Source organism: Phragmites australis, chromosome 4 (genome assembly GCF_958298935.1).
Source record: "Phragmites australis chromosome 4, lpPhrAust1.1, whole genome shotgun sequence".
In the NCBI taxonomy this organism is placed as follows: domain Eukaryota; kingdom Viridiplantae; phylum Streptophyta; class Magnoliopsida; order Poales; family Poaceae; genus Phragmites; species Phragmites australis.
In genome coordinates this window covers 11,302,500-11,329,141 of record NC_084924.1, presented here as the reverse complement: position 1 = coordinate 11,329,141, position 26,642 = coordinate 11,302,500, and the positions used below count along the sequence as shown (strand labels likewise).

General features: G+C 43.8%; 4 protein-coding genes and 1 long non-coding RNA gene across 5 annotated transcripts; 2 read left to right on the top strand and 3 right to left on the bottom strand.

The window, feature by feature from the left end:
• The first annotated feature begins 4,845 nt into the window (after positions 1–4,845).
• Positions 4,846–6,871, top strand: LOC133914598 (uncharacterized). The gene is made up of 7 exons (XM_062357673.1): positions 4,846–5,457; positions 5,528–5,692; positions 5,768–5,947; positions 6,040–6,133; positions 6,281–6,373; positions 6,469–6,603; positions 6,834–6,871. The coding sequence occupies exons 1-7, from the start codon at positions 4,846–4,848 to the stop codon at positions 6,869–6,871; spliced, it is 1,317 nt and encodes a 438-aa protein (XP_062213657.1).
• Positions 6,872–8,183: 1,312 nt separating this feature from the next.
• Positions 8,184–8,542, top strand: LOC133914929 (uncharacterized). Its single transcript, XR_009909270.1, has 3 exons — positions 8,184–8,218; positions 8,292–8,367; positions 8,471–8,542. It is a non-coding gene; the product is annotated as an uncharacterized LOC133914929 (long non-coding RNA).
• An 824-nt stretch (positions 8,543–9,366) lies between these two features.
• On the bottom strand, positions 9,367–10,351 carry LOC133914189 (protein FAR-RED IMPAIRED RESPONSE 1-like). Its single transcript, XM_062357325.1, has 2 exons — positions 10,186–10,351; positions 9,367–10,101 (listed from the first exon to the last, which is right to left on the bottom strand). The coding sequence occupies exons 1-2, from the start codon at positions 10,315–10,317 to the stop codon at positions 9,733–9,735; spliced, it is 501 nt and encodes a 166-aa protein (XP_062213309.1). The 5' UTR covers positions 10,318–10,351; the 3' UTR covers positions 9,367–9,732.
• A 938-nt stretch (positions 10,352–11,289) lies between these two features.
• On the bottom strand, positions 11,290–12,953 carry LOC133914597 (protein FAR1-RELATED SEQUENCE 5-like). The gene is made up of 6 exons (XM_062357672.1): positions 12,856–12,953; positions 12,566–12,766; positions 12,295–12,369; positions 11,916–12,138; positions 11,394–11,819; positions 11,290–11,298 (listed from the first exon to the last, which is right to left on the bottom strand). Exons 1-6 carry the CDS (start codon positions 12,951–12,953, stop codon positions 11,290–11,292), a joined length of 1,032 nt encoding a protein of 343 aa, XP_062213656.1.
• Positions 12,954–22,535: 9,582 nt separating this feature from the next.
• Positions 22,536–25,591, bottom strand: LOC133915688 (G-type lectin S-receptor-like serine/threonine-protein kinase At2g19130). Its single transcript, XM_062358948.1, has 2 exons — positions 22,870–25,591; positions 22,536–22,688 (listed from the first exon to the last, which is right to left on the bottom strand). Exon 1 carries the CDS (start codon positions 25,551–25,553, stop codon positions 23,124–23,126), a length of 2,430 nt encoding a protein of 809 aa, XP_062214932.1. The 5' UTR covers positions 25,554–25,591; the 3' UTR covers positions 22,536–22,688; positions 22,870–23,123.
• Between the last annotated feature and the right edge of the window lie 1,051 nt (positions 25,592–26,642).

The following is a 26,642-nucleotide window of genomic DNA, read 5'->3' as shown; positions in this document are numbered from 1 at the left end:
GGGCCGGTCTGGTGGCAGTGGCGGCGTGCTTGCCCGTATGGCGCCTGGGGTTTCCTTCATCGCTTGCCCTTGGCCACTCCGCCAGCGAAGGTGGTGGCGGGTGGTGGCTTCGTGGGTCTAGAGCGGCTGCAGCAACTGCTCACGCCCTGCTCACGGCTGTTCCGCTGGCTCATGGTCCTGCTCCCTATCCCGCGAGCTCGTCGTGCTCCGCTGCCACATGGTCTCCATCGGTGGCTCTATTGCGCTCGCGCTCTCCTACTTCGATGGCTTGGCCGCCGTGGCTACCAGCGCTGCCTTCATCGTGGGTTCGATCGTCCACTCACCAGTGTTCCCTACCCTTCCCATGTCTGTTTCATGGCCGCCGGCGATGGTGACTGTCCAGATCCGTGAGGGGACAGCCTTATGCTGCTACCTGGTGGCTGCCAGGGGCTGCCTCTGGTGGTCGGTGGGCCGACCGATCTTGGGCGGCCTTAGGGCTGCTCTCTGGAGCGGCTGCAACTCCTCTCCGGTGCCCTATGGGGCTGCAGCAAAAGGTCCTCCTTGCCTCGCAGTGCTCTCCCCTGGCCTCCCAGTGCTGTTGGTTTCCTCCCCTTGCTGGGTTTGCTCCCTTCTCCAAATCCGGCCCATGGTGAGCTCAATGACATGGGGGTAACTTAGGGTGGTGTTTGTGTGTGGTGGTGGTAGTTGGTGTCTTGTCTGGTGGGGTGTGGGGGGTTTTGGGCGAAAGCACTTCTTAGATTCCCTCAAACGCAGACAACGGTGACACCTCCGGGCACCACTCACCTTCTTGGAGGCGTTGTCGAGATAACCCCCTTTCCTCTTCAGTTTGTGGACTATATGGGCAGCTGTCTTGCTATCTCCCTGTGCAGCTGTTGGCTCCTGGCATTTGCATTGCTCCTCCCCTTGCCCGACCTCCTCTTCTTCTATAGGTTAGGCCCATGGGAAGCTTCATGACACTGGGATGGCCGTGGGGCGGCGTGGCTGTGAGGTGGTGGCAATGCTGCTACTTGGGTCTTAGCCCTTGTGTGGGCTGGCCGTGCACGAGGGGCCGGTTGAGGGAGCCATTGGCAAAATCTTTGCCTGGCTTTTGGCCGATCTTGATGATGGTGATGCCCTCAGGCGCCATTCTCCTTCTTGGAGGCATTGTCAAGAAGTCTCCCCACTCCCCTCCCCTAGACCTTCTGGGTGAAAACCTGGTTTGGGCAACCGGATGGGCGACGGTGGTGTCTCATCATCATGTCCTCCTTGGAGGCGTCGCTCTGAAGGTCCTGTTCTCGTGCTACAGTGGTCGACGACTTTTTGGCAGTTGGTTGGGTTCGGTTTGAACCGCTGGCTTCTTCTTTAGGTATACCCTTACATCCTCGTTTCATGGCGTCTTTTCATTCTGGTTTGGTTCTTCTCGATAGTGTTTTGTTCCAATATGCGCTCCTCTAAAGTGATGCGTTGTCGTCTTGTGGGTCCGACAGGTGTGGTGTGGGAGCTAGGCTCCGCCATCCGAGTTGTGTTGTGGTGGTGTGGGAGCTGGGCTTAGCTGGTCGAGCTGTGTGTGAGATAGTCATTTGGTCGGTTAGCGCACAAGTTGAGGGTGTGCGCAGAGGTGACCCAGTTACGATCACATGATAAAAATGTGCATAATTACGACTAGATAAGGTATCATATATGTTTGTAGTAACTGACCTATTTTATGAGTCGCAACTATACTGTTTTTTTAAATCGTAACTGCAGGGTGGTGTAACAGTGAACTATATTACGTCTAGACATATAATAGATATACAGTGTATATATATAACCCCTATTTAAAACTTGTCGTGTTAAATAGGGATTTTCTGTTAGTTGGTTTTCTGGTTTCACAATGAGTGTTTTCTATTTTGTCATAGAGATCTTACTATTATTAGTTTTCCTATTTTATAGTGTCTGATGTCCTGTTTTGTATTAAGGATTTACTGTCATAATTTTTTTTATAATGTGTATTTTTTGGTTTTGTAAAAGGGATTTTCCAATTGTGGGCTAAGGCGATGATGTTGAATTTGCAGGAGCATTATATATATATATATATATATATATATATATATATATATATATATATATATATATATATATATATATATATATATATATATATAGTCTTATGAAAAAATAATAAAATTGGAGAATAATTTTGATTAGGAACATGGAACATAGGATTTGAGCAAATGGATATAGACCAATCTAATGCTTAATTAATTTATCTAATACTTAATTAACTCTCGCCCATAACACTATTCTCAGTGTGCAATGTTACAGCACCTACAACCACCACACTCAATACGACACCTACCTCTTCTTACTTCTTCAACTTTCCATCTTCTTTATATTAACTTCAAAATGCGAAACAAAAGTATAGAGAGGACAAGAGGCAAGGATGAGTGAATCGACAGATACATGTTTTCCGGAAATCCATGCAAAGACTTTCAGCATTATTAGAATGACATCGTTTCTCTTTGTTTCAATTATCATTTTTTGTTGTCCCATGAGTATGGGAGGCGTCAGGAGAAAGAAATTTAGGTTAACTGGAACAGCACGAAGCGGAAGCAATCATCTGTGTGTAGTCTTCCTTCTTTCTTCTAGAAATTTTGCATCCCAGCCTACCCCCAATAGGCTTAGTCTAACAGCACGCTTTGGTGTTGGTGAAACAAGCATGCTACTTAGCAGGGGCGGACCCACGTGTAGGTAGGGGTGCATAGGATACTGGTTAGTTTTTATTTTTCAGGAATTCATCATCATATATCAGATCCATGTGACATCTCCTGTCTGAACAAATAGGACACCTAGATGGGCCGAAGATGCATAGTCACATGTATGGGACACTCGATCATTTTGGTTCTGGATCCGCCACTGCTACTTAGACGAGGAAACATGTCATGTCGTTCTTGATGCTAAGTTACAAGCTAAACTAAAATGGCATGTAATACAAGTATGAGAATGGGTAAAAACAAGAAAACTATAAATGTAAAGCTAGACAAATACTGAAATAGTGTCCCCTGTTCACTATAACATGTCATTTAGACACACATCAAGTCAAACTTTCAAAACTTCAAACATGCATGCATACATACATACATACTTATATATATAGGAAAATTAGTTAGTACACCTAGTAGTACGTACTCCCTGTCTATCGGGTCTTACTCCCTGTCTATCGGGTCTTGCACCACGTACTCTCTGCCGGGTGTTGCAGTCTTGCACCCGTTGGGAACTTTTTCCCTTCCTATTGGGTCTTGCTGTCTTGCACCCGTTTTGAAACAGACCTGATGCCGATCAGGCTTTCTGGGAGAAACAGAGCATTTGAAATCTGAAAAGTTGTTGAGATACGGAGTATGTTGGTTGGGCGCGTATACTGAGCTGCTGCTGCCACCTTCTTCTCTGAGGTTTCCACGCGTGAGAATTCAGTCGCCGCGAGAGATTAGATCGGACCTTCTCCACGGCAATTGGTATGGTGGTGCACGGATACATTTCTTCACAGGATGCTCGGCGAGAGTGCTCCAAGGCCGTCTTCCACAGCAGCGAGGCCCGCTCGGGCGAGGTCGAGCGGGCGCCCGAGGTTCCCGGCGGCGGCGCGGCCAGCTCGGGCGAGGTGGAGCCGGCGCCCGAGGGTCCCGGCGGCCTCGCGACCTACCCGGACGACGTCGAGCATCCGCCCCAGGGGCCCCGCTGCGGCGCGGCCTGCTCGGGCGAGCGGCAGCGCGAGCTACTTGGAGGCGGATCTTCCACCCCCGCTCACAGCGGTGCTCGACCACCCAAGGCTGCGTTCGATTATGGCATGGTTGAGCAGTCGTACGAGGTTCAAGGTGGCGGATCCCCCACCCCCTTACGACCTCTTCCTCCCGCGGATGCGATGGATTCTGCTGCTGCTCCACAGCCCCAGCAACCTCCATCGGTTTGCAACTTTATAGCTCCATCTGCTATCTGCCCCTCTCCCTCTAACTCAATTGGGGACATTCTCATGATTTCTTTTGAGTATTGATGCTGATACTACTGCCTATTGTCAAACTCAGATCACATTATTTGTAGCATTTGCAATCTTGCAAGATACTTAGAGATTTTGTATGTACTGCCTCATTTGCAAACTGATTTCATTGTTTGTAGAATTTGCAAACTGATTTCAAGTGTTTGTAGCATTTGCAATCTTGCATGTTATATAGAGTTTTCTTATGTACTGCCTCATTTGCAAACTGATTTCATTGGTTGTCGAATTTGCATTAGTGCATTATACTTAGTGATTTTTTTGTATGTACTGCCTCATTACATACAGATTTCACTGCTCAACATATTTGCAATGTTGCATGATTAACAATTTTTTATGTACTGCCTCACTTTATTTAAGCATCCTCTGCAATTTGTGGCAATTGTTATCGGCCGTGCCTTGCCTGAATTAACTAAAAAAGATGTTAGTATTAGCTTATTCCAACATAGTAGATGGTTTATAGGTTACAGTACATCTACAAAATTCTTCTTACTAGTGTTATTTCAATTACCAATCACAGTGCTAGGACGCCAACTGTAAGCACCGTCAAACTGCAAGCAGTAAATTACAGATTTTCAACTGAATCTTTGGATAGATGCATGTTCAATAATTCTTATAGATTTAATGTGCACTGAATTTATTTTCAGGGTTCAAGGATAAAAGGTATATCATATCGATCTAATGCAGAAAACACATATTCTTCTAGACGCAGTTCTATTGCCATGAGCGCCGCTCGTGTCAAGAGCAGATACCGCCAACTCAAGATCCAAAAATCTCAGACCAAACAGAAGGGAAGGAGCTTTAAAATCAATTGCAGATGCCAACCCAAACATGTGGTCAACATGGTTACACAATTTGATGAGCAGAAGAAGGAGCTAGTTCGGCAGACTGGATTTGGTGGCATACTAGAGTTGAAGTTAACCAAAGTTAACAGGCAATTTGGAGCATGGCTGCTTAGCAAAGTTGATCCACAACGATGTGCCATTATCCCAGCAAGAAACAAGGTGATACCCTTCTCCAGCAAGGATGTTAACTTATTTTTCAGTGTACCATCATCAGGGAAAGCTATAGAAGCTTGTTCGCAAGAAGAAGTAGAAGTTAGGAAAGTATATTTTTGTGGGTTATTTGAGATCTCAAATTTTAAGACACTCAATGTATCCTTCCTCAAAGAAATTCTGACAAAGCAGTACTCACATCAATTGACCTGTGATGAGCAAAGGGCTTTCAAGGCTGCCTTTGTTTTCTATGTTATGACGAAGTTGTTGGCTCCACAATCACTGGCCAATTTCATCTCTCCTCGATATATTAGAGCTGTTGCCGTCATTGACAATGTTAGGGAGTATAATTGGTCCCAATTTGTGGTGGACGATCTAAAGAAATCAGCTGACAACATGCCCAAAAGATTTCCAAGATCTTCACAAGGATCCATAACTGGTTGTATTGTGTTCCTACAGGTATGTACTGAATTCTTCAGTGTATAATATGAACTTAATATAGTTTACTCAGTATTTTAACTCCTTGTAGGCATTATATTTATCCAATCTTGATTTTGGTTGTGAATACCTCACCCACGACGCGTCTCCTTCCATAGCCGCTTTCAATGACATGCACGTAAACATGATGATATCGGCTGACCTGGTGACAAGAACAAACCCAGGCTACCCTTTTCCAAAATATGGCAAGCTAAAGGTAATTTGTAGCAATTTTAATTTACTGCTGTATCTTCTCAATACCTTTTTAATTTTTTTTCATTCAATCATTTAGCTGAGGGACACACCAAGCTTTGTAAGGCCGGATGATCGAAGTGTCGGAACACAATCAGTCATTTTGGGCTCCTCCTCGACACAATTAGGAAGCACAGGCTCACCATCCATGGACTTTGTATACGAATACCTAATGAGTCGTTTTAAATCAAAGAAGCTATCTGCAGTTGTGGGTCACGAGGTGATACATACTCTTGGCAGTTATATTTCCATTCGAGTGCTATGTTGGCAACATTTTTATCTGTAGCATGTTTACAACTTTCCAACAACAAGCTGACCCCACCTTTCATGTCTATATACCAGGCTGTTACAAGCATCAACAACATGGTGGATGTGGCAAACAATAAGTTCTATTCAATTATAGACGGTATACATGACTTCATAAATCCTTTTGATAACCCAGCCAATGTCCAAGCAGTTCAGGATTTAACACAAGTGCTTGAGCAAACCGTCAAGTCATCTTTGAAGATAGCGGTTTTATCAATAGTTTGTAACATTCTCAGTACATGCCCAGAACATGCTAATTCCCCTGCTGGTCCACTGTCCGAAGGAAGAAAAAACATATCCAGCATAGGGCCCCAGAGTACTGGAAGTAGCGAGGGATCAGGTATGTTCTTTGCAGATACAATATACTTAATTATGGTAAGTGAAAAGAGTTTCAAATACCCTCAATCCTTACGTATACTTATTTCCAAACAACAGGTTACCCAAGAAGGCAAAGTGATGGTTCAAATGAGGATACCACACCACTTGTGCACCGTCCTGTTAGAGCTGCCAGTTCTGACCTAGGTCCATCACAAGAATTAGAGACTCCTAATAATTCCGTCACTCATCTAGGTACTTATATATTCCTTTTCGATATACTTCTCTTCGGTGTACATACTGCTTTTTGAATCACTTCTATTTGGTGTACATACTCCTTTTCGATATACTTCTCTTTGTTTGTATGTATGATAGTAACATTTTCTGAAATTAGAAGTCCTATGCAAAAGCAAGGCATTTGTCAATCTGACACATCAATGAGTACTAACTTGTTCTTTCTAAGCTTTTCCATTTTTCACTTTTAGGCCCTCAATCTGACTTCTATTCCCAACATGGTAAGTAATTAGCGTTTCCTTGGATGGGTGTTCTTTAACAAATGTGCATACTATTTTTCCATGTAGGTGAAGCTTCAAACATCGACATCACACCTGCTATGCATCATCCTGATAGTTCTTCTTTTTCATCGGTCATCGAACCCCCCTCTTTTGACCTAGGAATATCACAAGAATTCGAAACTCCTAAGAAATCCAACAATCATAAAGGTACTGAAACTTCATTTCATATGAATTAATTTGCTTCCTGCTTGAAATTAAGTATGGGTATAAGTGAAGGACACTCATCAAGCAAGGGAACAGTGTCACTGTCACCAGCAACTGCAACGCGTATGACAACTCAGTGCGCCATTGTTATGATCGATGAGTATGCGGACGATGATTGGAAGAGACGCAAGTACACCGTCGAGAACCCGCCGTCACACATGTTGAAAGAAAAAACTAGGCGCAACATAAGGCCCAGCAAGAACCTGTTGTCACTGTTCATATCCAAAAGCTATCAACCAGAGAGGCACGATGCTATCGTGTCCAATGTTATATACTCATACATCATGTCGATATCAGATACGCCTACATTGGAGTGAGTACATACTCTATATACTGTTCACTCTTATACTATTTTTATATCATATTGAGTTACCATCTGCCATTTGCAGTGAAATTTGGATAGAAAGCTCTCATCCATTTAAGATATCGCTAAAATTACGGGATCTTCAGGACACACTCAAAATAGGAGGCCAAATGGACTCCGACTGCTTGAATTTGGCTGTACAAAAACTGTATAATACTGAAGTTGACATGTTTAAAAACACCAAATTCTTGGGTTGGAGGCACTACATCAACCAGGATTTTGGGGTATGATCATCCCCCTTCTATTAAAGAACAATCTTATTAGTTTCAGAACAATTCTTACCTACAACATTTCAGATGTTTGCAGTGGCTAATGACGATTTCTGGAACCCTGAACATCAACTTGCCCACTTTATTGGGCCAGAAATAGTATATGATGTTTCAGAGTGCCACATGGTGAGTTTCAGTTCAATTATTTTCCGAAGCTTATATCTTGATATTGTACATACTTCTAACTGACTCATGTACATCTAGATATTACTACCGATTCACCTATTCAACCACTATGTTCTGTATGCTTTTGATATGGAGCATCAAAAGCTTGCTATACTGGATTCTCTTTCCGAAGGCCCCCTAGGTGAAAATCGAATAACTAGGCATGAGAAGTTAAGAATCACAATATCAGAATGTCTATCTCAGTGCTTGGCATTAGCATTCCCGGGGTGGGATGAAGACATAATAAGTTGGGAATATGAGATCTTGGAGAATTTACCAGAGCAGAAAAATTGGTAAGTGTTTAACCTATCTATTTGCACATCCATACAAACCCATTAAATAATGATAATTATGATACACTTACAGGGATGATTGTGGGTTCTTTGCCTTCAACTACATGTTCAACTGGAACGGTCACCAGCTCATCAACCCGATAAGTGAGGTAGCATGCAGGACACAGTTCACAAGCAATTTTGGATCAATATACTGCAAAACTCGCTCAATATACTGCATTACTAATTCTGATCTACTAATGCAACATGCAGGACACAGTTGAGTTAAGAAAGAAGTTCATGATGCAGCTGCTGACCTTCACGGGAAATGAGGCCACTTTACCGGATTTCGTCCACCAGCAGCTTAGCCGAATACGGATATAGGCTTTACCCAATTTTCCTAGATATTGTACCTACATCAACCAGTTTGGACATTGAATCACAGTTTTCATGGACAGATTGTCACTCAGGCTTTGATTTTTTCTATGGATTGTCTATGTATACAAATTTGGATTTATAATACAGCTTGCACATTGGTTTTTGTAAACTGTGTTGCTGATTACTGATTTCGTTACCTTTAACGTTTATTCTTCAGTGTTTGATGGTACATAAACTCCATCGCAACAAACCTTCATACTACTACAGAAATCTACCTCTTACCTGCTCACTTTTATGTCCACATTATTATCAAGCGAATTTGGTTACATTCTGAATAATACTGATACTTCAGATGGATGGTGGACGGTTTCCTGATGAGATTCATAACCACAGAATCTCTATGCTCTTCTCTTGAGATAATAAGACCACTCAAACAGCTAGTTTAGTACGTAGTACTTTGCAACATACAACCCCTATCCTAGCTGGATGTCATGTGCTGATTGATGTTAATGAAATGGCTTCTCTGATCTGACGGTTCAACAATGCAACGGTATGGAGCAGTATATACTAGTAATAGCAGTTTTCTTTGATCTGATCTGATATGATCTGACTCTACAACAATGCATCACACATTACCTGTATTGTAAAATATCAAAATTTACTGACCAGCACCCCAAAACAAGCAAATTAAACCGTCCCAACACTACGATTACAGCTCGACTCAAATCAAATTACATGAAACAAATGATCTTTTTTTTAATAACAAGAGAGTGAACACATCACAAATATACTCTATCCCTTAAAATGGTCCTTCCTCTTATATGTGGAGTCCTTTCCACACGTGCTTGCATAATGACCTCGTTCGCCACATGTGTGGCAGTATCTTGGACGAGGCGGTATGTTGTCTCCTAAGTTCTGTGTGCCCTCAGAAGATGATCCTACTACCGGAACATCAGAATCCAGCTTCATATTTCTTTCCTTTCTTTTGTCATGTGCATATTGCACGCTTGCCACTTCGCCCCCTGTCTTCATCCTTTTCACCCTTGGCCTTCCTCTTTTACGCTTCGCTACTGGAGGCAACACCTCTTGAGTCAACAATCCATGCCCTACACCCTCTTCACCAGTTACCTCAAGCTCCAATTCCTCATCTGTTTCTGTCAAGTTGACATCGACATCGTTCTTATTATTCTGAGTATGTTTACCTCCTTGCTGTTGCCATCCTGATCTATTTGGGCCTCGCATACTGAGGCATCGTCTTGTGAAGATTCCCCAATCTTTAGATCATCTAATAGTTGAGACATCGCATCTATGGTTTTCCTATATGTTTCTACATCCTTATTCCCCCGTCTTGCAAGCTCCATTGATAACCTGCTAAGCATAGAATGCCTGTATGTTCTAGATGCCGCAGCATCCTCGTCATCTTTGTACCCCTGAAGATGTGATGGTATGTAGTCTCTTGCATTCTTGGTCCACCTTTTCAGGATATATCTATCTGGTATCTCAGATATTCCATATTGAAACATGACCTATCATAAAGGGATAACAGTTAATTATTTAATATGTAATTACTTCGCAAAGATTACGAACAGTAGACAAAAAGGATGGCATACCCTCAGTACGTGACAGCATAATATACCCTTCTGCTCAAACATTTTGCAGTTACAGGAGAATTCCTTTCGATCGACATTGGCATATACCTCATGTTCAGGGCGCCGCCACCAATTAGTAGAATCCTTGCACATGCGAATAACTTTGTGTACCTTTTCGGTTTCAGATGGCTCAAGCTTGAATGATAAACTATCAACAAGCTGTTCACTGAATAAGTTAAACACACCTCTTGTATATATTCTTGCGGCATGTTTTCCTATTGGCGAATTTGTTTTGTTCTCTACCTTTTCCTGCATTGTTCAATTACATATGAGTAAAAAACACGGTACTGCTCATAAAAAAAGGTGGATACCACAGCACTCACATTTTCAGTATGGAACTCTTCGGTGTCCTCAACCTGCAGCCTGTCTTGTAAGAATCTTTCATAGCCCTTCACAAACCCAAACATGGAGCATGATGGTCCTATAAACTTCTTGAATACATGATTTGCAGACTCACTTCTCTGAGTAGTAGTCATTCCGGCAAAGAAATATTCTGCAAAGTACACAAATGCCCACTTTTCTTTAATATCCCATATCTGATTCAAATACACACTCTCCTGCAGACCATATCTTGACATCAATTCGCTCCATGCATATTCAAACTCTTCAACGGTGAGTGATTGGTTCAAAACTTTGTGGAACTCTTCTTTGAACGGCGAACGCTTCCCGCTGTAAATGTTTCCTAGCCGTTCTTTGGCTTTCTTCAGCACATGCCACTTGCACACCCGGTGCGAAGTATTGGGAAACACTTCTCCAATTGCAACTTCCATGGCTCGACAATTGTCTGTCAACACAAGCAAATAAATTTTAGAAACACCATTGCAAGTACTACTATTTCACAGAACCGACAAATAATATATACAAAATTTTAAAAAAGGATTCAACAAACAGCATGAGTAACCTGTAAGTATGGACTTTGGCTCCTTCCCGTTCATGCACTTCTTAAAAGTTCCAAACAACCACTTGAATGATTTAATTGTCTCCTCTCTGAGCAATGCACCACCAAATATCGTGCTTTGATAATGATTATTCACCCCAACAAAAGGAGCAAATGGCATTTCATACTTATTCGTCCTGTAGGTAGTGTCAAATGTCACTACATCTCCAAACAACTCAAAATTCAGTCTAGATACTGCATGCGCCCAGAAAATATTCTTCACTCGGCATGCCTTGTCGACTTGAACACTATAAAAGAAGTTCTTACTCTTGGCCTCATTTTCCCGGAAGAAGTCCAAAGTTTTCTGAACATCGTCGCTGCATTCATCTCGCTTAATCGCATATGCTAACCTATCCATGGCCCTTCTATTAAATGGAACCATCGAAGGACCCCCATGCAACCCTGCCAACAGACCATACATGTTGGTTGACTTGATCCCACTATCCACCATGTCAGCAACAATACCTCTGGTGCCCTCATCAATTCGGTTGTGCGACTGGTAGTTCATAGTCACTCCAGTTCTACCTTTCATGGGATGGTTGTGCTCTGTAACAAATTTTGTTAATGTCCACACATCATCACCATTACTTCTATTCACCCGGACCATTGCTGGGCAACCCAGGCGCACAGAAGGTTTCTTTGTCTTTGAATTGTGCCCCTACATGATGCATCACAAATACAATCTTAAATTCAGTACATCATTTGTACATCTATTTTAAAACTAACCAATAAAGAAGAGTATGTGCTATCTCACCTGGTGGGTGCAGCACATCTCCTGCATTGTTTTTTCTCCTGCCACATTCTTTCGATTTTTGTTAAGACGAATACCAAAACCCATACGAATAGAGTACATGTTGTAAAAATTGAAGGCATCAGTATCTGTTTTGAAACCCTGTCCCACTCTCGGCACCATAATCTCAGGATCGGAGTAATTTTCTGGTACTTCAGCATTCTGATCAATCTCTTCTAGCACAACCCTAAACAATATAAGAGAGACGAATTCAGCCTTTGGCTCACTAACTTTTCACCCTATTCATAATACTCTCCACATTTTTAATATCTCGGTTGAATACTATTCAGATCATGCACATGCTACGATTGATTGACATACTGCTACAAACATCAGCTCATACCTCTCAATTGGTTGAGTCGTATCCAATATTTCTTCGGGTACTCCCTCTGTCCAGTCATCATTCAATGACAACAGCCTTCGAACATTACAAAACAGAGGATCACTATGCTAGGTCAAAATAGAGTATCAGGCTGCTAAGTCAAAGACAAATAAATATTTGAGTACTAAGAAAGGCGTATGCAGCCATGGTTATCAGTATGCACTAACACACTAATTACAGAACTAATTCTAATACTACCTTGGGAGGACTACGAGCTTCTCTGTACACGTACCGTATGCCAAGATGACTGATGTCTTTCCTGTACACTCGATTCAGTACATCCGTTGCTGGTGGCGTATTCTCGTCCAGTGTCTCTAGAGTTTTCCCATCACCTGCATCAATTCGAATTACTGCACCACATGCGCTCGGCGAATGCTGCACTTCCGCCGTGTTTTGGCCACCATTAGCTCTACATTGTGGCACAACCTCCATGCTGCATCCGTAGGAACACACATACCTCAAATCAAAATTGGAATTTGCAGTTCTATTTTCCAACGAATGCGCACACGAGAATATACATACCTTAGACCCTCCGCATGATCTTCTCCATCACAACCGGCCGTCGAATGATGCAGTATCCACCTTGTCTTTCCCCAGTTGCATTCCGGCGTATACTCCATTCTTCCACGGCCGGCCGCTCTACGAACAATTTTTCCGTCGACGACGCAGGTAACACCAGCCCAGGCGAACGGAATAACAGATTCTTCGAGAGAAACGGAGGGAGTATGCTAAGCAGGCCTCCCACGTCCACTTCACACGGATCAACGTCTGTTCTCACGGATAGTGGTGTGCATGCATGCACATCGTTACTGGATACCCGGTAAGGTGGGAGTACGTACTCCTAAGAGTACAAAAAATACGTCCTATAGGACACCTATTCTATACTCCTAGGAGTATGTACTCCCACATGCAATATACCATCTAAACAAACACTTTATACTCTTTTATCATTTTTAGTATACTCTAATACTAATTCTAAGATACTCCAATATGAGTTGTATGAAAAAAAATTCAATGTTAGCTTTTCATTTTTGCTATATACTCTTTTTTATACATAAAAGAAGTATATACGCAAATTAAGATAAAAATCATGGAATTTCATAAAAATTTTCGTGGGATTTGTATTGTAGTATCTTATAATTACTAATGAAGTATATTTAAAGTGATAAAGAAGTATAACACACGTGTAAAAGTGGTATATGAGAGGTGAGAGTACATACACCCAGGAGTACATACTAGTTTTCCTATATATATATACATATATATATATATATACATACGTATATATATACACATATACATATACATATACATATACACATACATATACATATATATACACATACATATACATATAGATACATATACATATACATATACATATAGATACATATATACATATACATATATATATATACATATATATATATATATATATACATATAGGAAAACTAATTAGAGGTATTCTGATGATGACACAGATGCTTCCAATTGTAATTAGAGGTATTCTGCCGTCGAAGGCCCGAAACCCAATCATAAAGCTTTGTTCATTCTTCAACGCGATATCATAGAAGGCTATCAATCCGACCAAGCTAGATAAGCTACAGGAAGACGTGGTCGAGACTCTATCCTAGCTTGAGGCGTTGTTCCCTCCATCATTTTTTGATATCATGGTGCATCTCATTGTTCACATTGTGAAAGTGATACGAATTCTTGGCCCCGTGTTTCTACATCAGATGTACCCTTTCGAGAGGTTCATGGGAGTTTTTAAGAAATATGTTCGTAACCAAAATCGGTCGGAAGGTTGCAAGGCCAAGGACTGGGGAATCGAGGAGGTCATTGATTTCTGTGTCGACTACATGAATCTCAAATCGATTGGTGTGCCTGTATCTCGCTATGAGGGGAGGCTACAAGGGAAAGGGATGATAGGTGCAAACGCATTTCGCACTAACGACCCTGTTTCATTCACGCAAGTATATTTTGCAGTTTTGCAACAATCAGTTGTAGTGGACCCATATGTCGAAGAACACCAGAAGATGCTGAACACCAAAAGATGCTACACACCAGAAACGCAGGGAAGTCCGATGTTTGGATTGCGCGAGAGCACAGAGATCATTTTGGCGCTTGGTTACGCAGACAAGTGATGCATAAGCAGATAGAGTGTGCTCAGTTGAATGTGTTGGCTCACGAATTGTCTATTACAATCCTCACATTCCAAGGATATGACATGAATGGCTATACATTTTATACGAGAGCTCAAGATAATAAGAGCTCCAACCAAAATAGCGGTGTCCGTATAGATGCCTACGACTGCAATGGAAATATGGAGACCTATTATAGATTCATAGAGGAGATCTGGGAGCTCAACTATGGAGTGTTAAAGGTTCCTCTTTTTCAGTACCAATGGGTCAGACTCTCAGGGGTGTGAAGATCGACAAGTACGGTATGACTACAGTGGACCAAAAACTCGTTGGATACAGAGAAGAACCATTTGTACTTGCGAATGGTGTTATGCAGATCTTCTATGTTAAGGACCCGGACCTAGCTAATAAGGAGGAGCGTCACGTGGTTCTTCAAGGAAAAAGAAGGATTATCGGAGTGGAGAATGTTATTGACAAAGAAGACTACAATTAATTTGATGCGCTACCTCCTTTCGGAGAGGACGAAGACCTAGGTCCCATGGAAGACATCGACGAACCTCCCTCTGTACGTCATGATCATAATCAAGGGCGAATTGTTAAGAAAAAGTAGCTAAATTATATTAATTACTATGTATGAATTTATTTTAGATGCAATTATACCTCTCTTTTGTTATGAAAGCTTCAATTTGTAGTGTATGGTGGAAGATATATTTATTATTGACCATATTGATTTTTGATTTTAGGTATATACAAAAATTATTTTTGGTATATAGCAAGTTCAAATTTAAATAAATATGTATTAGATCTGTTAGGTCAACTTAATGTTCATAAATATAGATAGTACAAACTCAACCGAAATCACCTGAGTAGCGCAGCGGATTGTTCGGTCTTACTTTGTGTAGGGCTTGGGTTCGAGTCTCTGCGCGCGTGTGAAGCTAAAACAAATTTTTTGCACCCCACGACACCAGCAATGAAAGGGGTTTCACTGCCGGTGGACATATTGGGCCGGCAGTGAAACTACTTTCACTGCCGATGTACTTATTGAGTCGGCAGTGAAAGTAGTTTCATTGCCACTTATCCTAGTGAGCCAGCAGTGAAGGTACCCTTTCACTGCCAGTGGTCATATTGACCCGGCAGTGAAAGTCCTCACCTATAAAATAGCTCCACACCCTACGCCCTTTGACACTTAGAAACAATTTTCCATTCCCTGTGCCGCCCGCCGAAACGCCTCCCGACGCAGAGGAGCCCACACCGCCAGAGGTCCACGAGCCCGTGCCCACTGTCTGTGTCCTCCTCGACGCTATCGTCCTCCTCCCCGTCGTCATCGTCGTCCTCCCGGTGCCATTCTCGTCCTCCTCAACGCGGTCATCCTCCTCTTTGCCGCCGTTGCCGTCCTCCTCCCCGGCATCATTCTCATCCTCCTGAGCTCCAATACATCATCGCGGTGAGTACTCCACCGCCCGCCGTCTCCCTCCACCTCCCAGACTGTGTTTGTGGTTGCTGCGATGTGATAGGTACAGTGAGGTTAATGGTTGATTTGGTAATTGAGTTCTGGTTTCACCACTGGGTGATTTAGTCAATTGAAATTGAGCTGAGTGAGCTCGGTTGTGGTGTGTAGAACTTTGGTGCTCAGGAAATCGATTGGTGGTGGTGCTGTGTTGGTGGAGGTGCTGTGTTGGAGGTGATATGCTTTGTGATGATCAAATGGAACACTGAGGTTGGGCTAGATGTCTAAGTGCAATAGGTGTTAAATCTATTCGTTCTCTGTTGTTGTATCGGCACAGATTGCCCCGATAGTAGTGGTGCATTCCATTGTCCAGTCCCTGTGCTTATTGTTGGTAGTCTGTACATTGCCAGTTAGGCTTAATTCCCGGACTAGGAGCTGCTATATTTGTTCATTCAATTCATCTTGTTTTGATTGAATTCTGGAAGAGCAGGAAAACCTTTTGTAATGCTCTGATATTTTGCTACTCGGTTAGTGTTTGTTTCTCAAAGAGTAATCCTTGCCCTGCCAGCTTTTATGTCTAGCAGCATTGTCCAGGAAGAAAGCTCAATTTTAGAGAATATTTTTTTTTTCATTTTTACATCTAGTTGTGATTATAGCTTCTAGCCCAGCTTGTGATGTGTCAAATGGACAATTAGAGAGCAGGATATCGTAGTCCTAGGGCCAATTGTTATATTTATCTGAGAGCACTTTTATTCAATCATCCATATGTTGTTTAATTCATTATCTTGCTTGATGGGAGGTGGTTTTGCTTCTGTACTTATGGCACTTACGTGTATGTTTATGTTCAGTGTATATTAACTACTTTGTTTCTTGATTTTTATATTCAGGTGGTCCTCAAGTATATTTTGTAGTCGCAAATGATGAAAAGAGATAACTATTTACCATACATATGACTGCAAAGCTCGACTGGGATGGTTATTACACATGCACCTTGCACATCTTTCACTATCCCAGTCGAACTTGCAGTCGTATATAATTATCTCTATAATCTGATGTGAATCAATCAAATAATAGTGGCGATGATGATATGGCTTGAGGCTGTATTTCTTTATTACTTCTAGGACTTTAGTACTGATTTCGTGGGTTCGGAGAGGAAGCATTCTTCTCAAGTTAGTATTTATGTGCCAGTCCTACTAGTTCAGAGAGCAGCATCTCTCAAAACGAGCTGGACGTCCTATCTGAGGTTGGCCTAAACAATTTTCTTCAGATAGGATGTCCAGCTCGTCTTGAGAGAAGCTGCTCTATGAACTAGTAGGACTGGCACATAAATGCTGACTTGAGAAGAATGCTTTATCTCTGAACATGTAATCAGTATTGAAGTTCTAATAAGGCCATTTGCTAGAGCCACTGAGCCTCACTCCCTCCCTCATCGGCTTTATCTCTACTTCCCTCCTTTCTCAGCTCTCTATATGTATACTACTCAACTGCTCGTCGTCATCGTATGCAGAACTTTCAGGAAGGAATGACACTACCAACCACCGATCTGGCCCAGGTGCCAGAAGGAGATGTAGTGCCGCCGTCAAACATTGAAGAAGGTAGCCCAAGCCACTACCTCAACCTGGAACAAATAGGCGCCTGTGGAGTAGATGAGGTAATTCATAATTAGATGAATGCATCTCTTCTATATATTATCGTATAGGTTCCCAATAGTTTTTTCGTATCTGCGCAGATGCTTGATGCTCTAGAGGGTCACGATAATGAGCAATCCCAGGTGCGGCATCGTGTTCGAGGTCCCTCGAAGATGTCTACCGGGCGATTTGTGATCACGGAGGTCTCTCCAGCAGGGGAGCCAACTGCACCTAAGAGAGTTCTGGGGCCATACAAGTCAGTCTGTGGACTGGCGAACGAGGTGATCCGCATGTGGTTCCTAATTTGATCAAGAACGACATCTTGTGGCCCAAGATATTTCGACTTCCCTGAAGGGACGATATGGAAGTAGTTAAGCGTAAGACGCTAATGATCATGGGCCTTTGATTTAAGAACTGGAAGGGCATACTGAACAGAACATATGTGCAGAAAGGTACAATGCCAAATTTCTGCAAGTGGCCGTAACTGGAAGATCATTGACAAGTCTTTGCAGAGTACAAGTCATTGGAAGAAGCACAGAGGTTGAGTGCGATGAACAAAGCGAACTCAAAGAAGAACCTCTACCCCTACAAAGTCGGCAGCCATGGGTACGTGAGGAAAGAACGGCAGTGGCAACAACAGCTAGATCAACTGCGAGAGAGAGGTGTAACACCTGAGACAGAGGGCTAGAACGATTGATCGACATGCTTCCTTCTTGGGAGGGGTGCTTCTTACTCGTCTGATGGAAGCTTATGCTTTACGACCTCCAAAGATCAGGAAGTGACGCAAATGCTTGCAAAAAAAGCTTGTGGAAGCACACGAGCAGTTTGCACAAGGCTCTTTCAAGACAAACAGGGATAGGGACGAGCTCACTTTGGCCCTGGGAAACAAGGAGCACGGTGGTTGCACACGAGGCGTTGGGGTGATGGGTTGGAAATATGGATTTGCAGGCGAAGTCGACAGTTACAAGAGCCGAAAGAGATCCCAAGCAGAGTGAGATGCAGAACGAGAGGTAGAACAAGCTAGGATGATGGAAATGCTTGAACAAGCGTTAAAAAAGGAGAGGAAACATACAGAAGAAAAAAATAGCACAAGCAGTAGCACAAGCCCTCATGCGTGAAGGAGGCACCATTGTGAGCCAATAGGAAAAGCCGGCAATGTCTCCTAAGGTTGTACGCTCCAGCCCCGGTGGTCGACAGAGTAGCTGTGCGTCCACAGGAGTTTCGGGAGCTGACCCCATCATTTATCCTGTAGACCCTATCACAGCACGGACACTGTGTGAACTACACATTGGTGCTAGGAATATTACCATCAACGTGGCTTCCAGCGTGGCTTATCCTTGTGGATCCCATGAACATTTGCACGGACATACGATACCAGAGGGCTACGCCGTGGTCGAAGTAGATGAGGTAGTTGACCAGTACCGCCATGTTGAGGTGGACTACCTCGCAGAGGAGGGGGCGAACACTATAGAAGAGAACGAGCACATATTCATCGCGCGTGAGAAGGTATACATAGTATTTTCACCAGGGACAACTCCCGAGACTCTCTACTCTCCACTACACCCTGGGCCTCGTCGCCTCAAGGATCCCCCTCTCCTCAGCCATCTCCCAAAAGAAGTCCATCTCCTCAGCCATCGCCTCGAAGAAGTCCATCGCTTAAGAAGCCAGCACCATCAAGAAGCCAGCCATCAACTCAGAAAACAAGATCATGTTCTGCAACATTTAAGTAGACGACATCATCTAAGAAGTTGGCGGAACCCAAGGATGTCTATTCACTCACTACTAAGGAAACAAAAAAGGTTGTGGACACCAGTGTCACGTCTCATTTTCATCCTCCACCACCTCCACCGAAGTCTGTTGTACCTAAAGATGCCTTGAATTTTTTCATGAAAATGGCCAAAGCTAAACAGACGGGGTCGGCTTCAAGTAAGCCATCGATTGACTATGAACACATCAGCAAGATGCAGGCCAAGAGCAAACCAGGCCCAATCATTAATGATGCTCCAAGCATTGCGGACTTCCTGGTTTCTTCTAGATTAACAGTAAAAGAACTAGCACGACTTACAGTGGGAGCGGATATATCAAAGTCGGATGTTATATGGCCGTTTGAGTTGGGAAAACCTTTGATCAAACCAGATATAGAAAGGAATCTTACAACTCAAATGTGTCGATTACATCAATGGTACATGAAGCAATCCAGGCAGGGTTTTCAGGTGTTCCCGTGAGATAAAAAAAGAATATTTCCTCAATGGGGACGGCTTCTTCTGGTTGGAATTCTTGCACTTGTATGAACTGTACAAGGAAGATACCCTCGATGTGGCTATAGTTAGAGCGTGGACTCTGTAAGTGACTTATGCATATAATTCACGTTATATGATCTTGCACCTTGTAATTGCATAGCTAACTTCTCTCTTTCGTAGAATGGAGATCCAAGCATACGAATAAGACTTAGATAAGAAAGTAGGATTCATTGATCCTGGCCTTGTGAACCATAAACTTGTAACGAAGAATCCAGACTTCACCGAGGCCTACTTATTGAAGTGTCTACTTCACCACCAATACAAGAAATTCATACTCCTACCCTACAGCTATGAGTACGTGTTTGCGCACAAGGGCGTCCTCATTTTATGGGCAACTCGATTCTAGTACTAATTTTCTATGGTGACATACTCTGCAGTTTTCATTGGATCCTCTTTGTCATCCACCCAGACTTGAGCAAGATCATTGTGTTAAACTCAGCAAAGAGAGATCAAATGACTTACCAACACCTCATCAACATGCTAAACAGGTTAACTCGATCATTTAATCTTCTTGATGATTGCATCTAAGTTTCATTGGTATTCATATTTACGTACAGGGTGTACACAAGATACCGCAAGAAGATTGTTATCCACTTTTCATTCAGGAAGGAGTACGCTGTAAAAACTGATTTTTCGGTACACAATACATATTCATGTCTTTCATTTCCTACTGAATAAAAAGGGTCAATTCATTCCACTGACGAATCCTTTCCTCTTGAAGTGTATATGGCAGCCACCTAGCAACAATCTCTACGCGTTTTATGTTCTTACTTCCATTCACACATTCAGCCCGGACGGAGACGTTGTTAGGTTCAATGACCTTGAGGTATGAAATAACATATCGATGCCTTTTTTTCAATTTCTACATGTGTTTAAGGAATAATTCTTTCGATTCTTCAAACGCAATGCTCCAAACTACACACAAGTATGTTACAACCTGCTGAAATATATGGCCTTCAAGAACAAATGGCTGGGTTCTTATTGGAACATGTTATCAACCCAAATGGTGAGTTTCATGAACCGATCATGCCGTCCACACATGCGAGACCTTCAGATGACAACTTACCTTCAAGCAGAGATTATGTGACAAGGAGGAAAGCTACCAAGGGGCTTGACAACGCATTCTATTTTCGCAATTCACACAATATTAATGAATGACATTACCTGCTCTACGATATGCCACCGGTGCATCAATGACATGTGGGACCAGGTCCTACTTGTCATCCTCACAAGGGATGGCATATCGTAGAACCAGCACTTATTCAGTTGTAAATCATAAATTTTTCCATTTATTAATGAATTATATAAATTACTATGTATGATGCGAAGTTGGTATCATCGGACGACTCTTGGACACAATGGCTTTCCAACGATGATGCAAAGGATGAGCAAGAAGCAGCGTCTCGTAAACATGCCCAAGAGGAGGAGGATGAGAGGCTAGACCGTGAGCTATGTATTGCGGAGGAGCAATAAGTAGTATCCCATAAACACGCCCAGGAGGAGGAGGACGAGAGGGTGGCCCGCCAGTGTGCTACGAAGGAGGCCGAAGGCTCAAAACCTAAAGGCGTTCAGGCGTCAGACTTTGATATCTTTGACACACCGGCGAGCCTAGAGCATAGACGACGCTGTGGTCGATCAGGCGTTCCCGGGTCCTCCGCTCCACCACCATTCCCCCCCCCCGGGTGTCTCCGAACGTATTCACGCACGCCATCAATCGTCAGTGCGGGGACACGGTCAACAAACTTTTCGGGGGGTGACTTGTAATATTATGTGTTTGCTGATGCCTGACTAGTAATATGTGTTCATTACTATGTATTAAGGAAGGTGTTTTTATTATTGATTTACAATAAATATATGTATCATTGTATGCATGTATTGAGAGAGAGACGGAGAGATTGAGAGAGAGACGGAGAGATTGAGGAGAGAGAGAGAGTACAGAGAGGACAGAGAGGAGGACCGTGGAGGGGGAGAGGGAAAACATTGCCGGCTCAAACCTTCGACCGGCAGTGATACCCAAGGCATCACTACCGGCCGAAGGATGCAGCCTGCAGTGATGCCAGAGAATCACTGCCGGCTAAATCCTTCAGCCGGCAATGATAACCCCCTTCACTGCTGGTCCACCGAGCCGACACTGATAGAACTCGACTATTATTGTCCGTTGCCCACCACCGGCTCCAAAACCGGCAGTTAAGGGGGTTTTGGAGCCGGCAATGAAGGAGTTTTCTATAGTAGTGAGGGTGGCGGCGATGACTAGAACTAGAGACAGTAGCACCAACTTGAGATCCACGCGGGCGGGCTTCCTCGACGGTGGGATGGGGTTAGTGATGGGAGGACAAGAACCGGGATGACACAGGGGTGCTCGGGATGGCGGTGGCTCCCTCCGGCGAGCACGGATGGCAGCAGATATGGTCGCTGGAGTTCGACGACGGCAACTCCAGCGGTAGGCAGGCTTCTTTGATGGTGGGAAGGGTCAGCGATGGGAGGACAGGGACCGGGATGGTGAGGGGGTGCTCGGGTGGTTGTGGCTCCCTCCGGTGGGCACAGATGGCAGCAGATCTGGCTGTCAGAGTTCGATGGTGGCAACTTCAGTGGCGGAACTGACAGATCCTAACAAGCACAAAAGAGCAAGGAGGACTTATTAAAATTATTTCTAGGCCATTTTTATTTGATTTGCTCTATTTAATCCTTCGTGCAATTAATTCTATAAAAACTGAAATTGGGCTGTTACAAAAGTTCTCCCTCCTGACACCCGAGTACATATATATATATAGAGGGACATCTTACATGCTACAAATTCCAGGTTTGCAAGATAAATGAATCATTATATCCTCATGGATGCCTAACATTTCTGCTCAAGTACAAGGATTTTAAACGAAAAGCAACCTTCATCCTGATTAATTTGTCAAAGAACGCAACACAAGTTCAACAACCTGGTTACAAGACTAGCACAAAGGAAAAAGCTCACCGGGTTACAAATTCTAGGTTTCAAGATAAATGAATCATTATATCCTCATGGATACCTAACCTTAAAGCCGGCGCGGGTGCTCACTGGAGATTTATTCCTCAATTGCTCCAGGGATGGGTCCCAAGCTAGGTATATGGTACACATGCGTGCGCGTTTAGTGATATTGCACGTTTCCGCGCACTGGAGGTCTCAAGCCTCCCAAATCTCATCTTAACGTGTGTTTAGACGTACGTCCCCTTTTACCCTCTTAAGAAAACAACATAGGCAACTACCATAAAAAGGAGATTTAACAACAATCCAAACTACTCATTACGTAATCTTCAAATTTGGCCCTCCTGCAATAGTTTGAAGTAATCTTGGCATTGGAGGTGTCTCAACTTCAAACATACCCTCGAGGTACTGCACCACCTCACTCATTGTAGGTCGATCAAACTCATCATCTTGAATACACCAACATGCGAGTTTGCAGACTCTTTCAACCTCCTCCAGGTTCGCTTCACCCAGCAAGTTTGCATCCACCAGACTTGCAATGTCTCCATCGAGAAGACTGCGTGCAACTCGCACTGGAAAATAGGCTTCATAAACACCATCACTGGAAGATTGCTTACTTGAGTTCCTGCTGCCTGATATGATCTCTAACAAAACCATTCCATAGCTGTAAACGTCGACTTTTGATGTGATAGCTGTTCCGCTAATCCATTCAGGAGCAAGGTATCCTACGGTTCCTCTCATTGTAGTTACAACATGACTGAAATCCCTTCCCAAAAACTTGGCCATTCCAAAGTCTGCAACTTTAGGAATGAAAGACCCATCGAGAAGTATGTTCTCTGGTTTGATATCGCAGTGTATAATGCAGTCCCGACAACTCACATGCAAATAGGCTAGTCCTCTAGCAACTCCAAGAGCTATTTGGTACCTAAGAGTCCAATCCAATACCGTGCCATTACTTTGGAAGAGATGGGCATCCAGGGAGCCATTGGGCATGTGTTCATACACAAGTAATCTCACATCACCTTCACAACAAAAGCCAATCAGTTTAACTAAGTTGACATGCTGAATGATTCCAATTGAACTCACCTCAGCCCTGAATTGCTTCTCTCCTTGGCGGGCTCCGTCGAGCCTTTTCACTGCTACGGTAGTCGAGTCACTTAGCGACCCTTTAAATACCGAACCGAAACTGCCAGCCCCCAACTTCTCTGAAAATTTTTTGGTTGCACACTGTAAATCGACATATCGAAATGCAATGATCCCCATGCCGCCCTGAATATCATCGCCATACCGCTTCCCTTTTCTCATCCAAATCATCAGTAGAAAGATCAAACCCAAAGTAGCAGTGCTTGCACCAATAGCAGCGCCAATGATCACTCCCCTTCTATGGCTTTTACTACTTTGCACTTCTTTTGCGGCAAGGCGAAGGTGAAGAACACTGTTACCTTGTTGCCGTACATTGAGCAGCTTGTCGTGCCAAACGGAGCAGCCACCTTCACCGTAGGAATATGCAGTGCAGGAGCAGCTTCTCAGGCAGACAAGTGCGCATTCATCTGCACTGGTAGCCGTTCCAACGTTCTGGGCATCAGCAGGAACTTGGACAGAAGGCATAGGGTAGAACTTATCTGCCATGCCGGCTGCGCTACTGTTGCCGTCGCAGTACAGTGGAGTATTTCTTGCGCATCCACCTGTTCGATCATCAAGTTCCCAATCTTGAAGTGAGCCTATGGAGAAGCCCTTCATGCAGGTGCAGGAGGGGAACGTGACATCGTTGCAGACTGTGAAAGGGCCACAGAAAGCATAGACATCGCACTGAGATTTCGGTGCTGTGAAGATGGTCTGCCAATCTCGCGATCCCTCGAACCACAAGAGCACCTTCAGTTGACCGGAGACATCCATTATACCCCGTGACAACACTGTTGGATCTTCAATTGCATAATCGATGTACTTCTCTTGTTCATTGCTGGTGAAATTAAGCGAGAGCCAGGTCTGCCCTACCGTCTCTGGGATGTTGCTGAAATACCGGCCCGCCCAGTCCCCGCTGGACCAATATGGTTTGGAGGAGTTAAACGAAGAAATAATGGAAGTAGCACCGTTGTGGCCAAATAACTCGAAAGAATACAAGCCGGGAGCTTGGTCAATGTCGTTCCTCTTGGAGACAAGGCGGCGGATCAATCCGGTGGCATTGTTCCAGCCGATCTTTGCACCCTGAAGGATAGTATCCGTCGGGTGATCGAAGCTTTGCCAGAAAATATTGGATGCATTGGAGGCGCTACGTAGGACAAGGTTTCCATTGTTCAGGAGGGTAGCGATGGTGCTTTTGGTTGTGGTGTTGGCTTTGCTAGACCAAACCGTGGATTCTTTGGCCTGGATGAGAAGGTTGCCATCACGGTAAACAAGGAGCTTGCATGATGGAAGGTTGGCGACTGGATTTTCACCATTGGCGACCCACACGGGAGTGAATTTGGGGACCGTGTTGAACCAGATGCCAAGGTACCATTTTGGAGTGTCGTCGGAGGACCTGCTCTCGGCTTGGAAGAAGCCGAGCGCGAACCTGCCATTGCTGGACACGAGCTTGTCGCCGCCGGCGAGCTCTTGGCCAGGTGACACGGTGTCCGTGGCAGCATGGCACGGGAGAATGTGTAGCTGCAGGGAGAGGAGAAGCCCAAAGACCATGAGAGACACGGCTGAATGCATGGCGATTGGTGGAAGAATGGGAAGCACTGCTGGTGCGGAGTGCTTCTCCAACATTTGGAAATGGGTATTCCTTTATAGCACCCACTTGGAGTTCAATGATATTGCAACTGGATTAGAAACGACAGATCCATCAGTACTGTGGAAAGGACATCCAGAAAACGATTGCAGGAGTCCAGACCAGCATGCAGGAATATCTTCAAGCCTTATAAATTAAATTCTCGGTTAAATGACATCAACGACTTCTGGTCGGCATGAGTTTACATACTAGATGGATAGGTGAAGTGGAATTTGTTAGTGCACAATTCCAGGGTGACCAAAGACTAGAAGTCGGTCAATGCGTGCAAACTACAAACATTGGAGACCAGTACGGCGGAAGGCGTTCCAATTGGGAGCATGGGGCCACATGCATGCGCGTTACGCGGTCTAGTTTTGCACTTCGGTAAGGTCGGCATAGATTTGGACATTTGGAAATTGGTATGCTACCACGTCGCTGAAAGAACCTGGAACTAGCATTCAGTCCATTTTTTTCAGATAATAGAAAAAAAAAATCTGGCCTCTACACCATGTAGTGCACACAGCATGTTTTCAACAAATACATAAAAAAATACCGAAACAAATCGACTTTAAGGGAAAATAAAAAAAGAAACAAGCCTCTCCCAACACCGCCACAAATGTTGGCGTCCAGCTGCGTCCTGCTAATCAACAACTCGTGGACATCTTCATCTAGTATACCATTAGCCACCACAACAAAAATGTATTGGTATGCTGCATCATCCTAGGACGACGCCTCCAAAGAGGAGAACGACGCTCGCGGGCGTCACCGTCGCCGGGTACAATTGAAGAATGAGACCAAAGCTTTCACCTGAATTTAAAACCACACAATCAAAGCCCTTTGATGCCATGAGAAGCCAACATGAGACTATCATCGCTGCCTCCAATTATGAGGAGCAAGAATAGTCACTGGAAACCTCGTGGAGAGGTCAAACCAACCCAATCTGAGAAAGTTACAATGGATAGGCCAAATCCACCACGATCTGAGAATACTCATATCCTCTTAGATCCGGCAGGGAGTTACAGGATGGAATGGCACCTGGTGATCGAGACATGAGGGATGAAGGGAGTGTGGCCTGATGAACTTGACTC